The following is a 22,446-nucleotide window of genomic DNA, read 5'->3' as shown; positions in this document are numbered from 1 at the left end:
TGTTTTTCACCACACATTTGAATAAATGGGACATTTCTGTTGTTAGACCGGTTAATTTCCATATTCAAACGTGCGTGTTAAATTACGGTAAACAAATGTATAAATAGAAGTTCTTTACCACCTCTCGCACAATGCAGGGTACAGTACGTACGCTTTGCTCATTGTTAATCTGAAAAGAACCACCAGCTTTTGAAATCACCTATGGATACGCTGCCATCATTCTCGTGAGCTAGTAAAGGCACCGGGCGTGTGTTTTACTTCTTCCTTGGCTGAATAAACAAGCGAACAGGAGGCAATGGATTCAGCTGCTCGTGCCACTTAGCTGAGAAAAGTCATCCTCTCCCGCATTCCGTCAGTGCTGCTCTGTAAGATGGACCAGTGGGGCGTTTTACTTCGCCTTGTTACGCAGAAAGACGGCCTTGCAACTTGCATATGTTTTGTTTTCGAGATTGTGCTCTATCACGCTCTGATGAACCTTTGGGTTGTGCTATGCGTTGTTCGTCACTATGTCCGACGTTTTGCTCCCGAGTGCTGGGAAGACCTTCTTCGGGAACGCCGTTCAGCACTGTGAGCGAAACGTCTGACATCATGCAGGATGACACGCGGCACAACCACAAACTCGCCGGCGAGCCGTACAGCACAACAGCATGGAGAGGCTTCGGCTTCACCTCCATGTGAATATTTTAAAACGTGTTTGTCTTGAGTCTCTGCCCAATGGTTGGGGCATTGAGAGGCTGCCGAATGCCCATTACCCCTGTGTCATTTAGGAATGCGTAAATTGAGGGGAGGGTCGCAGCTTCCGTAGATGTTACAGTTCAAGGGCAGCGCGTTATTTGTTTGATTAAATCGTGAAAGGAAAATGTGACTTTTGCGAATCTCCCCAGAGCAAGGAAATTATAAACAAACACTCATGGGTGGAGACACGCAGTGGTTACCACGATGAGCAGCCACCGCAAGTTCTCGTGGCAGTCCGACGAGATTACGGCAGCAATATTTGGGGTGTTGTGGTGGGGGAGGCTTTTCACAAAGTGAGCATGTTAGCACATCCGACATGCACTCCCTTTCGGTTCTTGTTTTGTTGGTTATTTTGCAGGGTTTCACTGGCATGTTTCGTGTCGCTTTGATTCATAGTTGGGCAGAAATTATATGAATGTTTTCTGATATTTAACAAATCGGTGGAGTTTTGCCAATTTAATATTGAAAATGCAGCTTCTAGTTTAGGTTTTTTTTATTCTTTCAGTTTTATGAAATAAATTCCAAACCGTGGAAAATGAACGCACAGGATATAAATGTGTTTCCAGGAAAGGAAAGTGAATGCCATTTCACGTTAATTTGTGCGAGGCGCTGCCTTGCAACGGCTAAGTTTTATGTTAAGTTCATTTCAATTATTTACGTGCTTGTTTGTGTGTATTTTTTTAAGTGTAGAACTTTTCTGGCTATGATACATGCCAATTTAAGCGAGGACTGTTTTTCCCAGAGCTCTGTAAGGGATCTTCCCTCCAGAGTGATGGAAGGCATTTCCTGCTGAAAGGACATTGGGAGCGGATCTAGCCTCATGTGAGTTGTGGCCAATCACCCTGTGGCTTCCGCCGAAAAAAACAAGTTTCAAAGTTATGCGGTCTTTAACCCTCGATCAGATCCAGATGCCTGCGAGGCCCTCATCAAATATGCTCTTAATCACGACAGCACAGCCACTGATTCTCAAACAATCCCCACGAACGTAGTGCTTTATTACGAATAGAAGAAAAAAAAAGAAAATACCAACTCGAGAGAAATGTCTGCGTCAGGGTAGGCTCCATTCATAGCTCACCCCCGCGCAATACGGATTCGCTCTGCTCTAGGACCTTACGCTGATTTCCCCAGTGGGCCTCATATCCCCGCCACATTAAAGGTTAAGATGCGCGTTGGGACATCTGCACGCTCGAGATGGATCGCGCGGTGAGGCCGCGGCGGTTGGGAGGTTCTCCGAGTTGTGCCCGTTGTTAGTCCTCGGCAATGCCGAACAGCTGGGTTAAGCTGCCCCTGCCGGCCGAGTGGCTTAGCACAGCTGCTGGCGTTGAGACGCCTCCCCCCGTCCTCCTGCCGCCCCCCCCCAATCCCCCTGCCCCCCCCATCCCTGGGCAGTTTGCCTTCACTACTTACACAGTGTTCAGTTACTGTAACCCCCCCCCCCCACGTTTATGCTGGGGGTGGCTTGCTTTATGAAAAGTAGTTTCAATGTTTGCCCTGTGGTGTTGTGCGCTGGGTTGGTTTCTACTGCCGTTTTCCATAGCTGCTTAGGTGTAGTGTTTACAAATATAATCATGTTGTTCTGAACGTCACTGGGGGGTTCACGGAGGTGTTTTGTGGACTGTTGTTGCCTTGTGCGGCACAAGTGCATGCAACAGAAAGTGCCGGAGCTACGTATCTCCCACACTCGCGTTGCTTACTCGACGTGTAATGAACCCTGCTTTCTGACGTGATAAATTGGCATGATTCAGGGTCATGAATCAATTCCAACACTCGGTTATCTGTAGCTGCAGGGGTCATGTTAACCTATTACATGCAACATATACGAATTGTAAAACATTATTGTGATATTAACAATGATATTAACCAATTAATCGATGCACCGTTACACACTTTTATATGCACATTGTTCGGACATATTACATTTCATCAGATGTACTTCTTGCCTAGTAAATTGCCCCACAATCAGGAAGTTTGGAGGAAGTTCAGTCTTGCGAGAAGAAACTAAAAATGCTTGAATGGTCTCAAGGTTCTTGTCATGTTGCTGATGTTTGTGTGTCGCCCTGTGTCTCTGTGCGCGTCGCAGGAGCCACGAGGGAGATCGGTTCGGCCCTCACGCGCATGTGCATGCGGCATCGCAGCATCGAGACCAAGTTGGCGCACTTCACACAGTGAGTTTCACGATGCCTTCACTCTTTCTGAGCACAGGTCCAAAGGGACACCAAAATGCCCTAAAGCAGTAAGTAGCAAACGTCGCTATTGAAGGGTGTAAGAGATTAAACGTGAATACATTTCTTGAACTGAGCAAGGTTTGTACGAAGAGTTACGCAGGATCCTCTCATTTTAAACCCAACAAACGGCAAGAAAATAACCGCGCCTCACTGTCACTGGAAAATAAAGCTCATTATTCTCAATCGCACCTGGGGGTGGAAACCTGACATGACGACGTGCACTGACGTTCGTTGTGGAGAGGTTTTTTTTTCCTTTGACCAGAGGCATTGAGATGGGTAGGGGCAGCGATCTCTGGCCCTGCTGTCGTGTCCGCAGGCGTCCGTTTGTCGTGGCGACTGTCAGTGTCGCCATGCGCCACTCGCTTGCCTGGGACGAGGGGAAGGACAGACACTGTCTCTCAGCTGCCTGGGACACGAGCTGAAGGACAGACACTGTCTCTCAGCTGCCTGGGACACGAGCTGAAGGACAGACACTGTCTCTCAGCTGCCAGGGACACGAGCTGAAGGACAGACACTGTCTCTCAGCTGCCAGGGACACGAGCTGAAAGACAGACACTGTCTCCTAGCTGCGCTCCCTGTGCTTCTGCCGCCAAAAAGCGGATTGACCGCCTCGTCCAGAAATCTCTGTTCGGCAAATTCATCTTTGATGCAAAATAGCCTCCTGAATTCCCTCATCTCCAAACTCCGCATGATCTAAATGCTACTGGCCAGACCTCTCAACCGCACTTATTAACATGACCACAGAAACCCAATTTTCCAATCCCCTCCCTCCACTGGCTGGCAACTCGATTTTAGTTGGAGTTCAAGGTCTCTCTTTAAGATTTTTCATGGACTCGCCCATGTATATATGTAAGTATTTAGAACTTCTTCAGCAGTCTACGTTGCCAACCGTGCTAATCGGAGGTGCGGGGGAAGGACAACAAACTAAACATAAAAAGCAGTTCTAAAGAGATGAGTTTGCCTATCTCTCACCTCTCACCTTTCTTCCATACTCTTTGCTTCAGCAACCGAGGCTTTTTGTCAAAGCCTCTACTCAACCGATGTGGGGCATTATTCATTCTCCTACACTGCCCAAATAGCTTGAACCTCCCGTCCCCCAGGCATTTAACTCCAAGCTCAAGACATTCCCTTTTCTCTGCCTAAGACTGGATGCTTCCTTCTAAAAAATAACCATTCCCACCGTTTCTGTACAATATTTTGTGAAGCAGTCACATTTAGGCACGATGGTATATAGATTCAAATTGGAATGTATTTATGTAGACACTGAGTAGATATTAAATAGTTTTTTTTTTCCATAAGTATAACTTCTATCCAAATACGGAGCAGATATATTAAATATCCGGAAAGCTAAGCCTCCGGAAACGTATTGATATATCTATACACAGAAATAGATCGGCATAGAGATAGATAAAATAAATGCATTGGTGTTTCGGTAGATGAAAGGATACTGCTGCTTGGCTTGGGATTGGGTATTTCTCTCTGTGAATTGTAAATTATGACCAAATCACCCAGAATGCATCTGATCTCATCAGATCTCATCAGATAAGCAGGGTTGAACTTGGATGGTGCATGAATGGGTTAACACCACGCACAAACCTCCATTAACCCACACTGGCCAGTGTATTGGCAGTGCCATCAAACAACACCCACAGCCTGCACGGCACAGGGAGGCCCTCATCCAGCAGCGGTCGCACTCACTACACACAAAGTGCTTGCAACAAATGAACCACAATACGTTGCTGATCTGGTTAAGCAGCATAACCCATCACGCGAACTCCGGTCATGCTCGCAGCAGATTTCGGCTGGCCATCGAACAAAGACGGTCGCCGCATCGCGCACATTCAGATGCGCTTCTGCAGCTGTCTAGAAAAACGCTTCCTTCCGATATTAGGAAGCCACTGGAGCTGTGCACTTTTAAATAATCATTGAAAACAAATTTCTTTAGAACTGCTTTTTGTGTTTAGTTTGTTGTCCTTCCCCCGCACCTCTGATTAGTGCAGTTGGCTACGTATGGTGCGAAAGAAGTTCTACATACATATATACAGTGCGTAGACGAAATAGGCTGTGCATGTGCATATGCGTGTGACTCGAAAGTGAGACATCACCTTGCGGCGGCTCCCGTGTGGCCCCACAGAGCACTCGCCAGCAACCTGCTGGGCCCTCTGCAAGAGAAGCTGGAGGAGTGGAAGAAAACAGCGGCTCAATTGGACAAGGACCACGCCAAGGGTAAGCCGTTTGTTCTCTGGACCACACGTCTGTTGGAACAAGTGCCATTAGCGATTGCCTATTAAGACCAGCATGGTACAATAGTGGGCATTGTTGCTAGAATTATGCCAGGCTGCTTTAGTCGTAGCAGTAGAGGCGTAACGAATTGTCACGATGCAGTGTCATGTGTCGATTCAAGAATCGATGCATTTTTTTTTACATTGCGGTTGATGTTAGGATTATCTAGTGGCTGCCGGGGTCACGTGAACCCATTGTATACAACATGTTAACTTAAATACTTTTTTAGGCTGATTCGATCAAGGAGAAGCTCAGGGCCAGGTTCCTGTGCCATGAGCCGTGCTGGGCATTGTAATGAATTTTGCACCAAGTTTTTCTCACTCCTTTGTTTTGCCCCTTCAAATTGACATTTTCCTCTTCGGGGGGTTGCGGAAGAGTGTGGGGGGTGTCTGTTGTAAAAATGACACGGAGTCTTAGTGGGTTACTAACAAAGCTGGCCTACCTACTGAATATTTCGCATTTACTCTCCCAGTGGTTTCCATGTCACAGATAATTTAAATAATTACTCAAGTATGAATTGGGCAGACATTCCCAAATGTAACCTTTCCTTGATTAACAAACAAAATAGTTGTGAATATGTGACGAGGTTAAAAAGGGTAAGTTATCGTTGTCATCAACATCATTTATTTATCCAGTATGAAACAATTCCCTGAGCCCCAATGTAAAAATATTTAAACTGATCCTACTGGAGTTTGCTGCAAGCACAAAGGTTATTGGCAGTGCCTTACTCCTGCCCGCCTTGCGATGCAGCCACACTGCACAGCACCATAATTAATAAATGTTGCTGTTAGGCAGGGGTAATTTCGAGTGACATGTCTTGCCGCAGTACAGCAGCGAAAGCAGGGCCAGGATTGTAAAATGAAGCGCGCACGCTCTCTGCTTCCTCGCCACAGAGTACAAGAAAGCGCGGCAGGAGATCAAAAAGAAATCGACAGACACCATCCGACTGCAGAAGAAAGCCAAGAAAGGTAACACGATGGTGAAATGGGGAGGGGGGCGAGGGTGAGGGGGGCAGGCAAGCTGTTGGCACCATGCTCCAAAGGGGACAAAGCCAGGATTCAGTAAATAACGGGGCACCCAAAGCTAGCTCCGATGTATGTTTGCGTATACTTTCCGTGCATATAAATAATGGCCATGATATTATTCACTCTCCTTGTGATTTGATAGTTTTTGACGGAAGGGATGGCAAGATGAAATAGAGGCCACTATTGGACAACAACAGGCATCTAAGAAGAAAATGGGGGAGGCCTTTTCCCGGGAGTGGGAAGTTACGTTCTGACAGCAACAACAACATCGGTTTGGCTCCCAATTCGAGAACACATTTTTTATATATATGAAGAAACAAAAAATGTGTAGCGCATCCAGTGACTGCAGCGGTCGCATGCACCCATTGGAGAAAAAAATACTAAAATCGGTTCTCACACACGATTGTAAGCGTGTATCTTCAGCATAAGAATCTGTTTCAATCGATGATTAATCGGATCAACGTAGCACGGCCAATGGATATCTGTTGCCATTCGCAGTCATGGCATTGCCTTTCGGTGTCATCCATCGCTCGATCTGAGCGCAAATTATTCCTTGCTTTGCCTAATAGCAACACACTGGATTGGAACCATTTATCAATTTCAGAAACCTGCTGTCGAGAGGAACCCAGGGGCATAAACAAGAGAGGTGAGGTGTGGGAGGGGCAGTGTGTCTCGGGGTGCCCCACTCTTTCTTGGCTTCTTCCCTTAAGGACAGCGTGTTTTCTTTCCCCCCCCCCCTGCGTCTTAACACAAAAAGAAAACAATGGTGCAGTTGTTCTCTATGGAAAATAAGAACATTACTGCCACTGGTCTCATACACACATTTATATATATACAGTACAATGCTGCATATCCAACTCACGGATATGCAAAATCTCCGGATTAGTGAAGGTGGAAAATTACGGTTATGCTATTCGCAAATAGGTTATCAGACAAAAATGAAGCTCAAAATGAGCAGCTTTAAACGTGGGAAATTGCCTTCATGTACTTTAGACATAAACGAATATACAAGAGAGTGACAATATATTAGTCGATTTAAAAAAGTCAGATTTGGGAACATCTCTAGCGAATGACGGACACACTGCGCCGGGCGTGGCTGGCTAATGAGTCGGATACATGACGGCCGGATATGCGACATTGTACTGTATACATTCTCCGTTCCGTTTCCAACTTTGACCCAAAATACCCATGACAACTTTGACAGCTGCATGGCCCGCACGGGGCGTTTTGGGTTGGGGAAGTGCGCGACAAGGGCGTCTGTGTCGCGAGCTCATGCGCCGAACCCCCTTAGCAGAAGAGCCGTTACGGAGCTGACCTAATTCTTCCCCCTTTTTTCCTCCCCCCCTCTCCTTCATTCCACTCTCTTCCCAGTAGAGATAATAGGTAAGTTCTGGTCACGGCACCAGTGCCACCTTTCCCTGAGCTCTCTCCCCCTTCTTTCCCCCGTGATCCCACTTCTTAACCCTCTCCCCACTCCGCTGCATGAGCGTTTCTCCGTGTCACGGTGCGCCTGGCGGCGGGTGGACCTGCGTGTGTCCGCACTGCCCTCTGCTGCATGCGGTGTCTCGCACTCTCATCAGCAGCCTACACACTGCTGCCAATGCGCTATCATCTCGGCCTTGGTTTCCTTAGAGGTGGCAGCCCCCTCGGTCAGGGGAAGCCATTTCAGCGTCCATCGCGTTGATTGCTTGGCTCTCCATTGTCCAGCCTTGAGATGGTGCCTGTCTCTACAGCAGTGCTGCTAAAATTCCGGTACTCATGACTTCCCCATGGGTCAGGTTGTCAGTGATTGCAGATCTTTTCTATTTATAATCATGTCCAGGATAAGCAGGACTCGGTTCTGTATCTTCACGTTAGGCCATCCCACACCAATATTATCCAGCAGTATTTGTTTAAACAAGCCAAATTTGGACCAGTTTTCGTCCTATTGGGATCTCATCAACAGAATTAGACTTGTTCTTATTTTTCTATTTGTAAGCTAATTAAGCCGCTATATGTTGCACTCACCTGGTGGTTGGTGATCCGTGGAGAGATGGTACTGTGGGGGTTGCAGGCATCGGAGTTTGAGAAACGCTGCCCTAGTCAATGGTGCAATGCAATAGGTTTGCAAAATTAATTACTGCACCCTTCATTCCTCCTCCGGCTCTGCTGCCTTAGTGGTAAATATTTAAAATTTGGAGCTGCAGTGAATATTTTACTTGAAGACGGAAAAAGCCTTTGATTAAACAAGAATAACGTTATTCACAAACCCACACTAATTAAGCATTGCCAGTGGCTTTAATCTTACCAACAGATTAATAGTTACATTCATATCCGATATGGAATACTTTTGAGGTGCATTTCTGAAAACTTGGTCAGGAGAGGGTTTATAGTGGCTTTTTAAAACTACAGTGACATGTGATCGAAGCTGTGGACCAGAATAGTTTGACATTTAATAACCCGTTACAACCTCGGCAAATAAACTTAATTGCTCTGCGAGTCTTGCTTACAAGTGCAAGGCGCCATGGTTGTGAGATGTTAACTACTGCGTCTAGTATACAGGAGGGCATTGGGTTCTCAGTCCCTGCCCTGACGCCTCTATATTTGGAGTTTGCACATTAAATTTGCTCCGCGTCCTCCGGTTTTCCCCTCCACATTTGGCTGCTATACATTTCCGCACGATAAGCCACTTCGTTGAGTTATCATTTGTGGCCAGGTCGCTTATGAAAAATAACTATATAGCTCAGTGGGCCTTACCTGGTAAAAATAAAATGACAAAGTAAATTTACAGCAGCGGTGCTGATGAATGAGAGTGGTGAACGCCACCCTGCACCGAGTCCCCCGATGCCCCTCATCGTGCCCATCGCCCTCCGGCGAATGGCTGCAACTGATTCAAAACCAACGGAGTAAAAACAAAAGTAAAAGCCTTCTCGGGCACGAGGGGCCTGAGCTCGCGAGGGGGGGGGGGGCAGCGCACGCCGGCATTCGGTCGCGTGCAGCCGCCTCGTAGCCGGGCTCGTGCGAGAGGGCGCAGGTTGTGCATGCGGAACGGTCATGTTGGAGAGCCTTGGGGTGGGAGGGCTCATCGCGGTGGAAAGCCTCGGGGTGGAGAGTGACGTGATGGTGAAGCCTGTACTATGGCTAAAAGCCCTAGGGTAAAGAGTGTAATGGTGAGAAAGCTCCAGGGTAAATAAACCAACCTTGGGTTAAGGACATAATGGTGAATCGCACAGCGCTAGACGACTCTGTGCCATGATAGAGGTACCCAGGTAAAGGACAGTATGGTGGAAAGCTCCATGGTGGAGAGCACGTTTGCCACTGTTAGCTCCACGTCGCTCGCACCCAGATTGTAAGCACATCGGCTCTGCACGTGCCAAGTCAATTTTTTTTTTACCTCGATTAGCGGATTACTTCTAAATGAAATATGAATATTTATCATTGTAGTTTTTCATTGATTATATTTTATTTACGAGTTTCATTAATTTTATAACAGTAATGGAATTAAGATAGGGATCAATACCTGAGCGGAGCTCTGTTTTTATTTCTTGGTTATGATTTACAACGTTGCGCTACGAAAGTTGTAATAGCATAGTGCCACGTACGGATCGACGTATCGATCCGTTCGGGTCGCGCTGTCCGGCGCTGACAATTTACTGTTGTCCTTTGTCCCTTCTCTCCGACCTTTCCCTTCCTCTCTGTGCAACGACAAACACCCCCCCTCTCCCGTCCCTCGCGCTCCCTCCCTCACGGTTACCTGGCGGCCGCTCGCAGGCAACAGGGAGGTGCAGCCGGCACTCGACTCGGCACTGCAGGAAGTGACGGACACGTACCTCCTGCTGCAGGAGGAGGAGAAGCAGGCGGTGCGGCGCGCCCTGCTGGAGGAGCGCAGCCGCTACTGCACATTCACGTACATGCTGCGTGACGTGCTGGTACGAACCACACAGACGAAATTCCCCCCACGTACAATAAAGTGATTGCCAGGCAAGAACTGTTAGCGGGCACCGATGAAGGCCGGCACGGCGCACGAGGAGGTGGTGTGGATAGCACCACTCGCGGCTGCCTTTGTCTCCCCAGTGCCGATGTTTACACACTGCACCGATAACTCATTAAGGACTGAGGCGGTCAAAGGACGGTTCAGGACCGGTTCGGATATTCGCCACCGGTGTTGGCCGTGAGCGGTAATCGAACTTGAGTCGCCGAGTTTGTAACGGAGTGCACTCGGCACAATTTCTGCTCCCCACGAACCGCACACATACGCACACACGTACGCGCACGTACGCGCACGCACACGTACGCACACACGTACGCACACACGCGCACGCCTATGACGGCCTGTCACCAAATCTCACTGTGCCTGATCCTGGAAGTGAAGCAGCATGGTTTTACCGGGTTTGTACTTGGGTAGGAGATTGCCGAGGAATACCGGATTGTTTGACCAGGAGATGGCAGTATAACGATGCATTGCTGCATCTATTTCGTACAGAGGACTGATTGTTAATCCCACAAATACGTGGACACTTTTTGGGAACTCTGCTATCCTTCCTTATGCCAAATGCCAATTAATGAAATTGGCCAAACATCCCGATGTAATGGGACCTTCTTGAAAAGAGTTTTGAAGACTTTGAGGATTCTTGGGTAAATACATGGAATTATTGTTAGGAAAGTAAACAATTATCCACTCCCCTGATTCAAATCAAATATCAACTATTTGAAACTTGAATACGAATTTACAAATTATCTATCTCCATGCATGTTTTGTAAGTGTAACAATCAATTTGAATCCATGAATCAATACATCATTAAATGCCAAATTATTTTTACTCGTGAGCCCGTGGGATACATCTGCGGAACTCAAGGTATGCTGCTGGCGGCCAGTATTTGATTGTATGCTTCTATTACCTTAAATCAACAGGAAAGCTCCATTTCTGTAGGCTCCTCATACTTCCTCTTTATGCCCTGCCCCCTTACTCCTCAGCCCCTCCCTCCACAGGGTTTTGGTGGTGTTGGGGGTGGTTGTGGAAGGGCGGGAGTGCAGGGGCAGTAGGGGTAGGGGTGGGGCGGCTTCACGACCATGACCAATATCCCTCCTAGAGCAGCAATATAACAATAGATCACATCCAGCACACACCTGAGCACCAACTCTTCCCCCCACCCAGAGCCTTTCACCCATTCCCGCTCACTCGCTCGCTCTCTCTGCGTGATCTGGCCATCACGACGGTCGTACCCACCGAAAACAAACCCAACGAGCAAAACGACGAATCCGTTTCACGAGCCGGAGTGACGTTTCCCCCAGACCCATGAGGTGGCCATGCTGGGGGACGTGACGCACCTCCAGGCCATCCTGGACGACCTAAGCTCGCTGACCAAGGACCCGCACGCCCTGCCGCCTGCCAGCGAGCAGGTACGGCTGCACGCTTGGTGTTGTCGATCAGAGCAGAATGTCGCGGTGCGAGGAAATGTATTTCCAGAGTGAGAAATCCACCGTTTTAATGTTGTTCTGGTGCTGTGGCTGAGCGAGTCTATAATAGTCTATTCTTGAGTCTTTCGGTAAAGTCACGTAGATAGGTTCAAAGAAAGTAACAAGAATAACAAAATGTTTTCTTTGTTATTTTCTTTGAACCTATCTACGTGACTATACCGAAAAACCTAAGAATATGAATTCCTGCAGTCACGAAAGCTTTAAGTCTATAATAGCAATTGTCAGTTGTTAAAATAGCAAGTTATAGGGTAAAGATTGAGGATGAACAATTGCAGGAATTCATATTCTTGGGTCTTTTGGTAAAGTCACGTAGATAGGTTCATAGAAAATAACAAAAAATAACAAAACCCATCTTCTCGGTTGAAATTGTGTCTGTCTATAAATATGGATGGCTTCATGAACGAATCTTTGTTGATAACCAGTGGGCTTGCAAAGTACCATCGTCTTCGAGAATTACATTTCGTGTGAGCCAGCTGCATTAAAACAATGATCAGCCACGGCCGAGGTATTGGTCCTACCGTGTTTCAGATCTGCCTTGTGTTCACGAACACGGTCCGAGACATGTCACTTAGTTTCCCCAATGTAACCACTGCCGCAGACACAGCTTAGTTTGTAGACGCCGGGGTATTGCATGTCAGGGATCACATCCTTCACAGATGGGATCAGATCACGAATCTTATGTACTGTGTTAAATCGAACCTGGATCTTGTGTTTGCACATTATTTTGGAATTATTTTTAGTGACCCCTGCTATCTATAGCAAGGTGATAGTTTTGATTGGGTCCTCAGATGGTTCTTTCCAAACGGTTGGGGTGATAGCTTTACGGATTGTGTAGTCTGAATATCCATTCGTCTTGAGAGATTGGTGTACGTGTTCCAGTGCACTGGCTAGGTGATGACGGTCGAAAATAAATCGAGCTCTATGGTGTAGAGTTTTGATGAGGAAATTCTTCTGGGATGGATGGTGGCGGGAGTCAGGTTTTAGGTAGGCATCCGTATGGGTAGCGTTCCTGTAGACAGTGTCCCATTGAGCCATCTGGTCTCTTTTCGAGTTGATTCATTGTCAACATTTAGAGTCATAATTCATTACAGCCTTATATTGGTAACCTTTTGTCTTGTTCTTACCATCTCCTTACCATCTCCTTTGTATTGGTTGTGTCCTCTCCATAGCCCAGATTGTGATATCAATAAATAATTTGTAATACATCGTAAATAATAATATATTCTCACATTCCGAACGTACAATTTACAATTATACGTGGAATTATATAGCAATCTTCCTGCGGAGCAACCCAGGGAGCTTTATAATTCAAAAAGTAATTAAGCCATTGCCTATTCCAGCTGAAAAATAAGCAATGAGTTTTTAAAGTTGATTTTAAAGATTCGATTGTGCCAGCAGCAAATCCTGATATGACTTGAAACAGATTTCCAGTGAGAGGCATGGAGCATAACAACTAAAAGGCTCTTGCCCACCACTAGAGGAATCTATATTTATCGATAAGTTGATGCATGGTTAATGTTTCTGGTGTCCTTGCCTGCAGCTCATCCTGGACCTGAAGGGCTCGGACTACAACTGGAGCTACCAGACGCCGCCCTCCTCCCCTAGCACGTCTGGCTCTCGCAAGTCCAGCATGTGCAGGTGACACCAAAGACAAAGATCCCTGTATAGCCTTTAACCTACTCTTGAGGCAAGTGCAGTTAGCGAGCACCTATGAAGCTCGGCACAGTACACGAGGGGGTGGGTGGCCAGCACCACGTCTGGCAGTCTTTGTCTACCCAGTGGCGATATTTACACATCGTGACAGGTACTCATTTGAGGCCGAGTCGACCCAGGGGAGGCCCAGCACCGATTCATAAAATCGTCACTGGTGTTGGCAGCGCACTAACCGTTGTACTACCGATCCCCACTGCAGGTGACACCTTGAGTTCATGCACACACATTTTGCCTTTCTTTAATTGTTTTATTCATTCATAAAAAACGAAGAATAAATTAAAGATTCTGACAAAAGGTCGACACCGACGCTATTGTGTGGCGCAGTGAGAGAGGAGGGGGGGGAGTGAATTCCAAACGAACAGAGCCACGACAGAGAGGTGACATTCATCTCGTCTGCTTCGAGAGACGGCCTCGATAATGTGCTGGCCACTCGAGGCAAAAATCGGAGGTTGTGTTTCAGGGGCCCGCACCTCGCAATAATGACTTTACCTGTCTAAATCGATACACTTTTATCGCCAAAACGATCGCTAATGCATCGAGCGCCCGAGTTGTGACCTGGCCGCGGTTTGGTCCGGGGCGTCTGACTTCCTCGGCGTGTCGTGTTCCGCGCGTGTCGCGTCCTCAGCAGCCTGAACAGCGTGACGAGCAGCGACTCGCGCTCCAGCGGCTCGCACGCACACTCGCCGAGCGCGCACTACCGCACAGGTGGACTGGCGCCGCCGGCGCAGGCGCCATTGCGCCTCTCCTCCGTCTCGTCAGACTCGGGATTTACCTCCCAGGACACCGTCTACTCGAAGCCGCCCTCGCCCATGTTTGGCCAGGTCGGTTTGCGACGATGGGTGTGCGTGTTCTGTATTGATGGGCAGCGCGCGTGCTGCTAGTGCAGCCTGTTTACTGATGTTATATGTGAATGCTTCTCTCCCTGTTGGTAGAAAGTGCCGCGGCTGGAGCAGATAAAAATCTAAAATCAATTAGGGTGCCGTGGTGGCGAGATGTTAACCACCTCGCCTGGTATGGAGGAGGGTCGTGGGTTCGATCCCAACCCTGACGCCTGTTTGCATGTTCTCCCTGTGGTCACGTGGATTTTCCCCGGGTCAGCCGGGTTTCCCCTCCACATTTAGCTGCTATATAGATTGGTGGGCCGAATCTGGTAAAAGTAAAAAATGGTAAGAAAAATAAGTAAATAGTCATTGCGGTGAGGTGTGTTTTAGATTCACATAGGCCCTTCATAGCATCTGCTTGCCTATTTGATATTCTTAGGTTTTTTCGGTAAAGTCACGTAGGTAAAACATCAAAATTAATAAAAAATAAAATAAAGATCACGACGTTTCGGAGGCAACACAAGTCTCCGTCATCAGGTGGGACCGTCACAGCCAGATTAGCTGCATCAAGTGAGGCAATGATTCAAGATGTAATCCCTTAAAAGCGAGTTGAGGGGGGAGGAGAGGGAGGGGGGAGCTCATCAGAATGTGGTAGCCAATGAATGGAACGTATCAGGAGGGAGGGGGGGCGGGGCCAAAAGGGTGGGCGACGGCGTGGAAGCGATTGTGCGCAAGCGACAAACTACTGCACACGCCAACGCATTGGACAGAGAGGGGGGGGAGGGGGAGGCCTGATACACATGATAGAAAAGAACGGAAATGTCCATGTTTATACCAATGCTGGCTGAACAATGAAGAGATTACTGTTAAACACTGGGGATGTTAACACTCGGTAAAGTAAAGTAAAATAGTGCCTGTCAGATAAGATGGTCCAAAAAGTGTAATTAAGTCTTTTTTGCGTGGTTGATAACATCTTTACAATGATTACTAAGTTTGTACCCATCATCACGGTTGAAATTATGTCTGTGTTTGTATATTTGTATGGCTTCGTGTACAAACCTTTGATGGTAGCCAGGAGGTTTGCAGAGAACCTTGGTCTCGGAAAAGACAATTTCATGAGAGCCCACCGAGTTGTAGCAATGATCGGCAACGGCCGAAGAATCAGTTCTGCCGTGTTTCAGATCTGACTTGTGCTCGCGGACACGATCAGAAACATGACGTTTCGTTTCTCCAATGTAGCAATCACCACAAATGCAACTCAATTTGTAGACTCCAGGATACTGTAAGTCAGGAACGACATCCTTCACAGATGGAATCAGATCACGGATTTTATGCACTGTACTGAATCGGACTTGGATCTTATGTTTGTTTAGAATTTTGGAGATATTTTTGGTCACGCCTGCTATGTATGGTTTTTTGGACCATCTTATCTGACAGGCACTATTTTACTTTACTTTACCGAGTGTTAACATCCCCAGTGTTTAACAGTAATCTCTTCATTGTTTAGCCAGCATTGGTATAAACATGGGCATTTCCGTTCTTTTCTATCATGTGTATCAGGCCTCCCCCTCCCTCCCTCTCTGTCCAATGCGTTGGCGTGTGCAGCAGTTTGTCGCTTGCGCACAATCGCTTCCATGCCGTCGCCCACCCTTTTGGCCCCGCCCCCCCCTCCCTCCTGATACGTTCCATTCATTGGCTACCACATTCTGATGAGCTCCCCCCTCCCTCTCCTCCCCCCTCAACTCGCTTTTAAGGGATTACATCTTGAATCATTGCCTCACTTGATGCAGCTAATCTGGCTGTGACGGTCCCACCTGATGACGGAGACTTGTGTTGCCTCCGAAACGTCGTGATCTTTATTTTATTTTTATTAATTTTGATGTTTTACCTACGTGACTTTACCGAAAAAACCTAAGAATATGAATCCTTGCAGTCACGAAAGCTTCAAATCTAGAATTGCCTATTTGAGTTTGTAAATGAGCTCCTAACAAGTGGGTTTACTATCTGTTCTTTATTTGTTAATTTACCTCATTGATAATCATAAACTGGGCTATATGTAATGAAAATTATCATAAACTGGGCTATAAATAATGTAAATTTGCTATTTTATTTTTACTTAATTGGCAGAATAAATGGGGTAAATCGGCGGCATAATGGTTATCACATAATGGTTAGCACCTGTGAATCTAAAGACCTGCGCTCGATTCCTGGCCACGGCTATCTTCGGTGAGGAGTAATATCTGCATCAATCAAACCCCCCTTCACCAGTATGGTAAAGTACAGTCAAGCAAACTCCATGACAAACAGCAGTGGTTTGACAAAGGGTTGTACAATTTTAGTTATAAATGTACGGAGAGAAATACCATCTTCTTACGTAAAATAAATTTGGAAAATTTTTTAATTGGTCTATGGGCATTCTGGACCAATGTTATCTGGCACCTACGATTAGCACGTTTGGTTATGTACAGTGCAAAAGAAGTTCACCATACAATTATTTGATTAAGCAAGTAAACTCTCGATTAGTTGAGACTCGGGGTCTCATCATCAGCGTCATGCCCAGCAAAATTGGACCAGAAGAGATACGGACTTCCTGACAGTTCATACGGAATTCCTTGCCATTCTTATTCATTGCACTCCTTTCAGCTGGCCCAGAAGTCCATGAGCCTGGCCGCGGAGTCTTCTGCCAATGAGGGCAGTTTACCGGCCTCGGCACTGCCCCAGCAGGTAAGCTGCCCTCGTTTAGTGCATCGCATTCTCCCGTGTTAGGTGAATACCGCCACCCCATTACATTTAAATCCTGTAATTATGTCGTGGCATTTCGTAAGGGTAACTGTCAGAGGGTATCCTATGTTCTATCACAAGCTTTCAGGTGCTGAAGGTGTTTTCGGATTGACCTGAACTACGGCCGCTTGCGATGACTTTGCAAGTCTTGTGATGTTGTGAAATGTTGTCCCTTGCTGACATTGACTTGCTGGCTCTGCTAAACCTGTTGCTTTTTGTCAAGGTCTTCGCGTCTGCCGACAGAGAGCATTGAAAGGCTGCTCGTGGAATTTGATTGTTTTGTTATTGCAGTAGATATTGTTTGGAAATTTCCTTGTGAGATTCTGAAAATTTTTCAGATATTTTAGAGTCTGATTTTTATAAAATTGAATTGTTTCCCATAGGCTATAACAGACATTGTTATTGATCAAAGTGCAGTCTGCAGTCAGCTCTGAATTGATATTTTAGAAGTTGGTGCAAGTTTACAGAATTGTATAGTCAACTGTAACAAATGCACCAACGCTTGGTTATTTCCACTGTCGGCTGCTTGAGCTCCGAGGGACGTTACGTCAAAGTGAATGTGTCGCTTTCAGCGTCGTTGGTTTTGGTTTCTGTTTGATTTGTGTGTTTGTCTTATTGTTTTTGTTTTCCCCCCCGGTGTTTTTGTTGTGTTTTCGTGGACAGCAGCTCTCATGCCATGATCCTCCGCGCTCATCCCACAGTGCCTGCTTCTCCTTCCCTCCACTCCCGTGTGACGCCCTCCCGGTCACTAACCTCAGGCCGACCCCCCACCCCTCCAGCCCTGCCCGTGCCTGTCACCCCCATAACCCCACCGCTAATAAGCACCCACCCCCACGGCTCAACGACTCCCCGCCGCTCTCCCCCTCTCCCCCTCTCCTCCCAGGTCCCCAGCTGGAAGGTTGGTCCTAACCCCCCCGTTCCACGTCCCAACCGAGGGCTGCCTCCCGTTCCGTATTTCGTAGAATCTGCCCATCGCCGCTCGTCGGATTCAATCGCGTCGCTACTCGACAACCAAGCCTCCCTTGATTAGCCGCCATGCCAGGTTTTGTTAGTGCTGCTGAACAATCAAGCTCTCCAGGGGTGGGCTGGTGTGTTTTTGATTTGGATGGGATGTTCACTTACAGTGAATGTTTGTCTTGGCATCATTGCTGATAGCAATTTCGTATTGACTTGCTGCAAAGGAAGGTCACTGCTTCATATGGTACGGGAGGCAGCCCTACCCAACCCTACTCCCACCCACCCACTCACCCGTGGCCGATGTAGAATCATAACGTGAAAGTTTTCCGCGTCTCCTACCGGCTATCTAAACGGAAAAGTCACTTTGACATCTCGCCGCATTTTACCTTTGGCCCGGTTTGCTCAGCAGCCGTAACAATAAGTGACCAAGCACCGCCTTGTTCCACGCCAACTGGGCATTAAGCTGAGTCATAGATGTTTTTTTTTATTAATGCCGCTTAAATTGAAATGTTCTAGATCTCTGAGCTAAAATATATATAAACATCTGGCATATAAGCCTCATCCGAGCCACCACGCCAGGCTGTTACAAGGCTTGTATGGTGGGAGTGACAACAGATTGATCGCTCTTAATAAGTCTCTCGCCACATTTAATTAACAAGAAGGAGGCATCTGTAACAGTGATACAGTATAATACCCAGTGTCCATTGGACATTCCTGCTTCACCGCAGTCGAGGGCGTAACATCGTGTCTTGTAGTCGACCCAGCGTTAATCTTGCCCTGCCCCCTGATCCTGCCATCCAGATCCGCCACTCCACCACTTACTCGACCCTCCAGCCTAACTTCACCACCTAACACATCATCCTTTTTCTCCAGTGTTTCCTCCACCAAACTAAGTGCATTTTTCAAAAGTAGTAGCATGCAAACGACACGAAACTAACCATATTGCAAGCACGACATTAATTTGCATTGTGGAAGTCTCCTGCTCGAACTAGATTTCTGCTAGGCCTTAATATTGCACGATTTAAATATAAATTTTCCACATCCAATTTGTTTGTTAATTACTGTACCATTTCTTTGTAAGTTCATTTCAAAATGTTTCACGCAAATTATGAGAGATACTCTTCAACTAAAACCTATGATTAAAGCAAGCACAGTATGTTTAGTTATGTCCTGGATTATTAAGCCAGTAGCAGATGCCAATATTGTGCTCGTCCTCCTGCATCCACGCTGTGCAGGACTGGGTGAAGCCGGGACCCTACGATCTGCAGGTGGCAAACACTCTGGCGCGGCGGAGCGAATCCAATGAGAGGCCCGCGCCGATGACCATGCCAGCAGAGATGATGGCACCGCCCACACCAGGAGTGTCCGCTGGGCCAATCATGCCAGGGCCTGTCCACAAGGTACAGTGTCCACCCCATCACCTATTGTCCACCCAACGAGGTGGTGTCCACCCCATGATTTATTTTCCACCCCATGAGCTATTGTCCACCCCATGAGCTATTGACCACTACATGAGCTCTTGTCCACCCCACAAGGTGCTGTCCACCTTATGGGCCAAGGTCCTTCCCGGGCTAATGTGTCAAAGTTTATACAAGTCAATAAGTAAAAACGCGTGTGTGAACAGAGGTATCTTAAGGTTTTCATACAGATGGAAATATTAAGTTTTTAAATTTTCTCCACTTCCCACACTTCATGAGTTGCCTTACTCAGGCTTGTGCCAGAAAAGCCATCCTTAACCAGCTTGTGGTCATAGATGGACCGCAGCAATAGAAGCCAGGGGATGTGGAGTGGGTGAGACTCATCCTTCTGCCCAGAAAAAACCTCAAGTCTCTCCGGCTCATTCCCCTGTGATTGCTAAAATTATTGATACGCTTGTCATACTTTACTAAAATATGTGAGATAATAATTTATGAAATTTGCATATTTTCTAACGTCACATTTTGGCTAAATGAAGCGAACAAAACTGTGCAAACGAGACCGAGAAAAAAATTATAACAATACATACTCGACTATAAAAATGGGACAGAGATCCGATTGTTGAATCAAGTGAGGACCCTGAATTGTTCCAATTCCTCAAATGACTGGGAGCGCGGTTGCCTCCCGTGCTGCTGCGTGGCCTCCAGGCACCGGGGGACATGGCGCGGGCGATGCTGGCCCAGAGCCTCCTCTCGAGGGGCTCCCAGAAGAGTAGCCAGGAGACGCTGCCCTGCTCCAGCGGCTACGGCAGCCAGGCCTCCACTCCGCGGTCTGACGACTCCATCTCCATGCACGGTAGGGGGCTAGCCATCGAACAAAGGCGGTCACCGCATCGCACGCGTTCAGATGCGCTTACCGCGGCCGTCTGGAGCGGTCTTCCTTCCGTTATTGGGAAGCCACTGCAGCTGTGGACTTTTAAATCTAGATTGAAAACTCATTTCTTTCTAACTGCTTTTTATGTTTCGTTTGTTGTCCTTGCCCCGCACCTCCGATTACCACGGTTGGCTATGTACGGTTTGAAAAAAGTTTCTACATTTATACATAGATCCTCCCTCCCGCACATACACTACCTCCATATCTCCCTCCCCTCCCATGTTCCCTGCCTCTCTCACTTCCAAATCTCCCTCCTTCCTATGTCGCAACATTCATGTAACAAAAAGAAACCGTCGCTACATATCTGAGATACAGTGTAGTGTGAAAGCCTCAAAATGTGTGTTCTGTTACATGTGAATGAATGATCTATGCTCTCTTCCTTCACCAACCAGCAGTGATCAGTGCAGTGAAGTATGATGACACTAAAACTATTTTTAAAAACTATTTTTATTTGACATGGTAAGGCCTACTGAGCTATATAGCTCTTATTTAGAAGCGACCTGGCCACAAATGATAGCCCAATGAAGTAGCTTCTGTGGAAATTTATAGCAGCCAAATACTCCAAATGTATGTTTCTAAATGTGGAGGGAAAAACGTGAGGATCTGGAGAAAAATCCACGCTACCACGAGGAGAACATACAAACTCCAAATATACAGGCATCAGGGTCGGGAACGAACCCACGACCTTCTGTATACCAGGCAAGGTAGTCAACATCTCGCCACCGTGGCGCCCACAAACAAAAAACAATCCCACGACCCACACAGCATGGTGAAGCCCTCATCCAGCACTGAGATTGACGGAGGGCACGTGCGTGTCTGTAATCCGCAAGGTGGAGACTATGGCTACTACACGATGAATGGCGAGATGGACCGGGCAGCGCAGTCCGACTTTGACAAGTGCGCCACCATCTCGCGCAGCAGCGACATCGCGCGCGCGTACCGCCACATGTTCCAGAACAAGCGCGGCGGCTCCGTGTCAAGCGCTGCCGCCGACTCGGCCGCCGCGGCGGGGCTGGCGGCGTGCGGCGTCGCCACGATCCGCCGCACCCCCACGCTGCGCCGCACCGCCTCCAGCGGCGGCCCCATCCCTATCCAGACGCCAATGATCCCCCTCGTGCGAGGCCCCGTCGTGCCGCCCGTTCACGTGGGCGGCACGACGGGTCGGGGCGGCGGCGGCGGTGGTCGTGGAGGCCGGGAGCAGCAGCATGATGGTGGTGGTTTGATGTCGCCTAAGCACGGCATGCTGCCCGGTAAGGGACACACCCCCCCCCCACCTCTTTCCTTTGTGAAGTGCGTGATGTCACACAGTAACAGCTGGCTTGTGGCAATATATACCATTGATCATGATGACCAATGGTTTTGTTGGTGAAAGCAACGTTGCCAAAACGCCACTCCGTGAGGCTGAGACCAAGGCAGGTTTTGGCTCTCCCCATTGTGATGAATGTTGCGAATCGGAATGACTGCGTGTCACGTATCGCGCACTCCCCCGCAATTCTGTAATTGTAACGATTCGAGGTTGCTATAGGGTTTAAGAATTGATGCATTTTTGTAAACCATGTGGTGAATATATCGCCTCCAGTGGCTACAGGGGTCACTTAAATCAACTACTTATTTTTAATATTGTTTACGAATTTTTAATAATTGGCACGCTTCTACGCATGAATAAATCATTTATTAGTGCATCATTATATCGTAAGTATTGGTAATAGCGGAAGTATGGACTGTGGAGAGTTCTGAATTGCTGTTGCCCAATGTTAAGACAATTTTCCTTCAAAGGTAAAGGCTCTCACAAGGTGGCAGCAAACGACTGTCTGAATCTACACAATACATTATCACAATCTGAATTTATACTTATTCTGGAGAAATCCGATGAGCTATAAATCTCTTTTTGACAGATGTTCAGTAGGGGCGGGTAAGAACGTTACAAGAACAAATGTAAATAATATAGTACCGACTAAAGTAGATGTGAAAGTATTGTCACCATAACTGTTATTCTTCTTTCCAGAGGGCGTCATCATTGTTATTATTATGCTGGAAAGCCTCACTGAGTCTCAAGACTCTTTTTCAAGAAGGGCCTTCATTTTGACCAATCCGTTCAT

General features: G+C 47.3%; 1 protein-coding gene across 1 annotated transcript in view; it reads left to right on the top strand.

Annotated features, from left to right (window-relative positions):
• The window catches only part of LOC144727826 (protein MTSS 1-like), an 85,501-nt gene that overhangs the window by 57,989 nt on the left and 5,066 nt on the right, over positions 1 to 22,446 (top strand). Inside the window, 14 exon segments of the mRNA XM_078606968.1 lie at positions 2,816 to 2,900; positions 5,095 to 5,186; positions 6,137 to 6,211; positions 6,873 to 6,914; positions 10,019 to 10,176; positions 11,541 to 11,648; positions 13,267 to 13,364; positions 14,065 to 14,260; positions 16,904 to 16,984; positions 17,705 to 17,902; positions 17,904 to 17,939; positions 19,234 to 19,398; positions 20,122 to 20,269; positions 21,178 to 21,597. Coding sequence (XP_078463094.1) covers positions 2,816 to 2,900; positions 5,095 to 5,186; positions 6,137 to 6,211; positions 6,873 to 6,914; positions 10,019 to 10,176; positions 11,541 to 11,648; positions 13,267 to 13,364; positions 14,065 to 14,260; positions 16,904 to 16,984; positions 17,705 to 17,902; positions 17,904 to 17,939; positions 19,234 to 19,398; positions 20,122 to 20,269; positions 21,178 to 21,597 — 1,902 coding nt within the window.

The sequence above is a fragment of the Lampetra planeri genome, chromosome 26, assembly GCF_965212315.1.
Source record: "Lampetra planeri chromosome 26, kcLamPlan1.2.h2, whole genome shotgun sequence".
NCBI classification, from domain to species: domain Eukaryota; kingdom Metazoa; phylum Chordata; class Hyperoartia; order Petromyzontiformes; family Petromyzontidae; genus Lampetra; species Lampetra planeri.
This window is presented reverse-complemented; position numbering and strand designations above follow the sequence as displayed.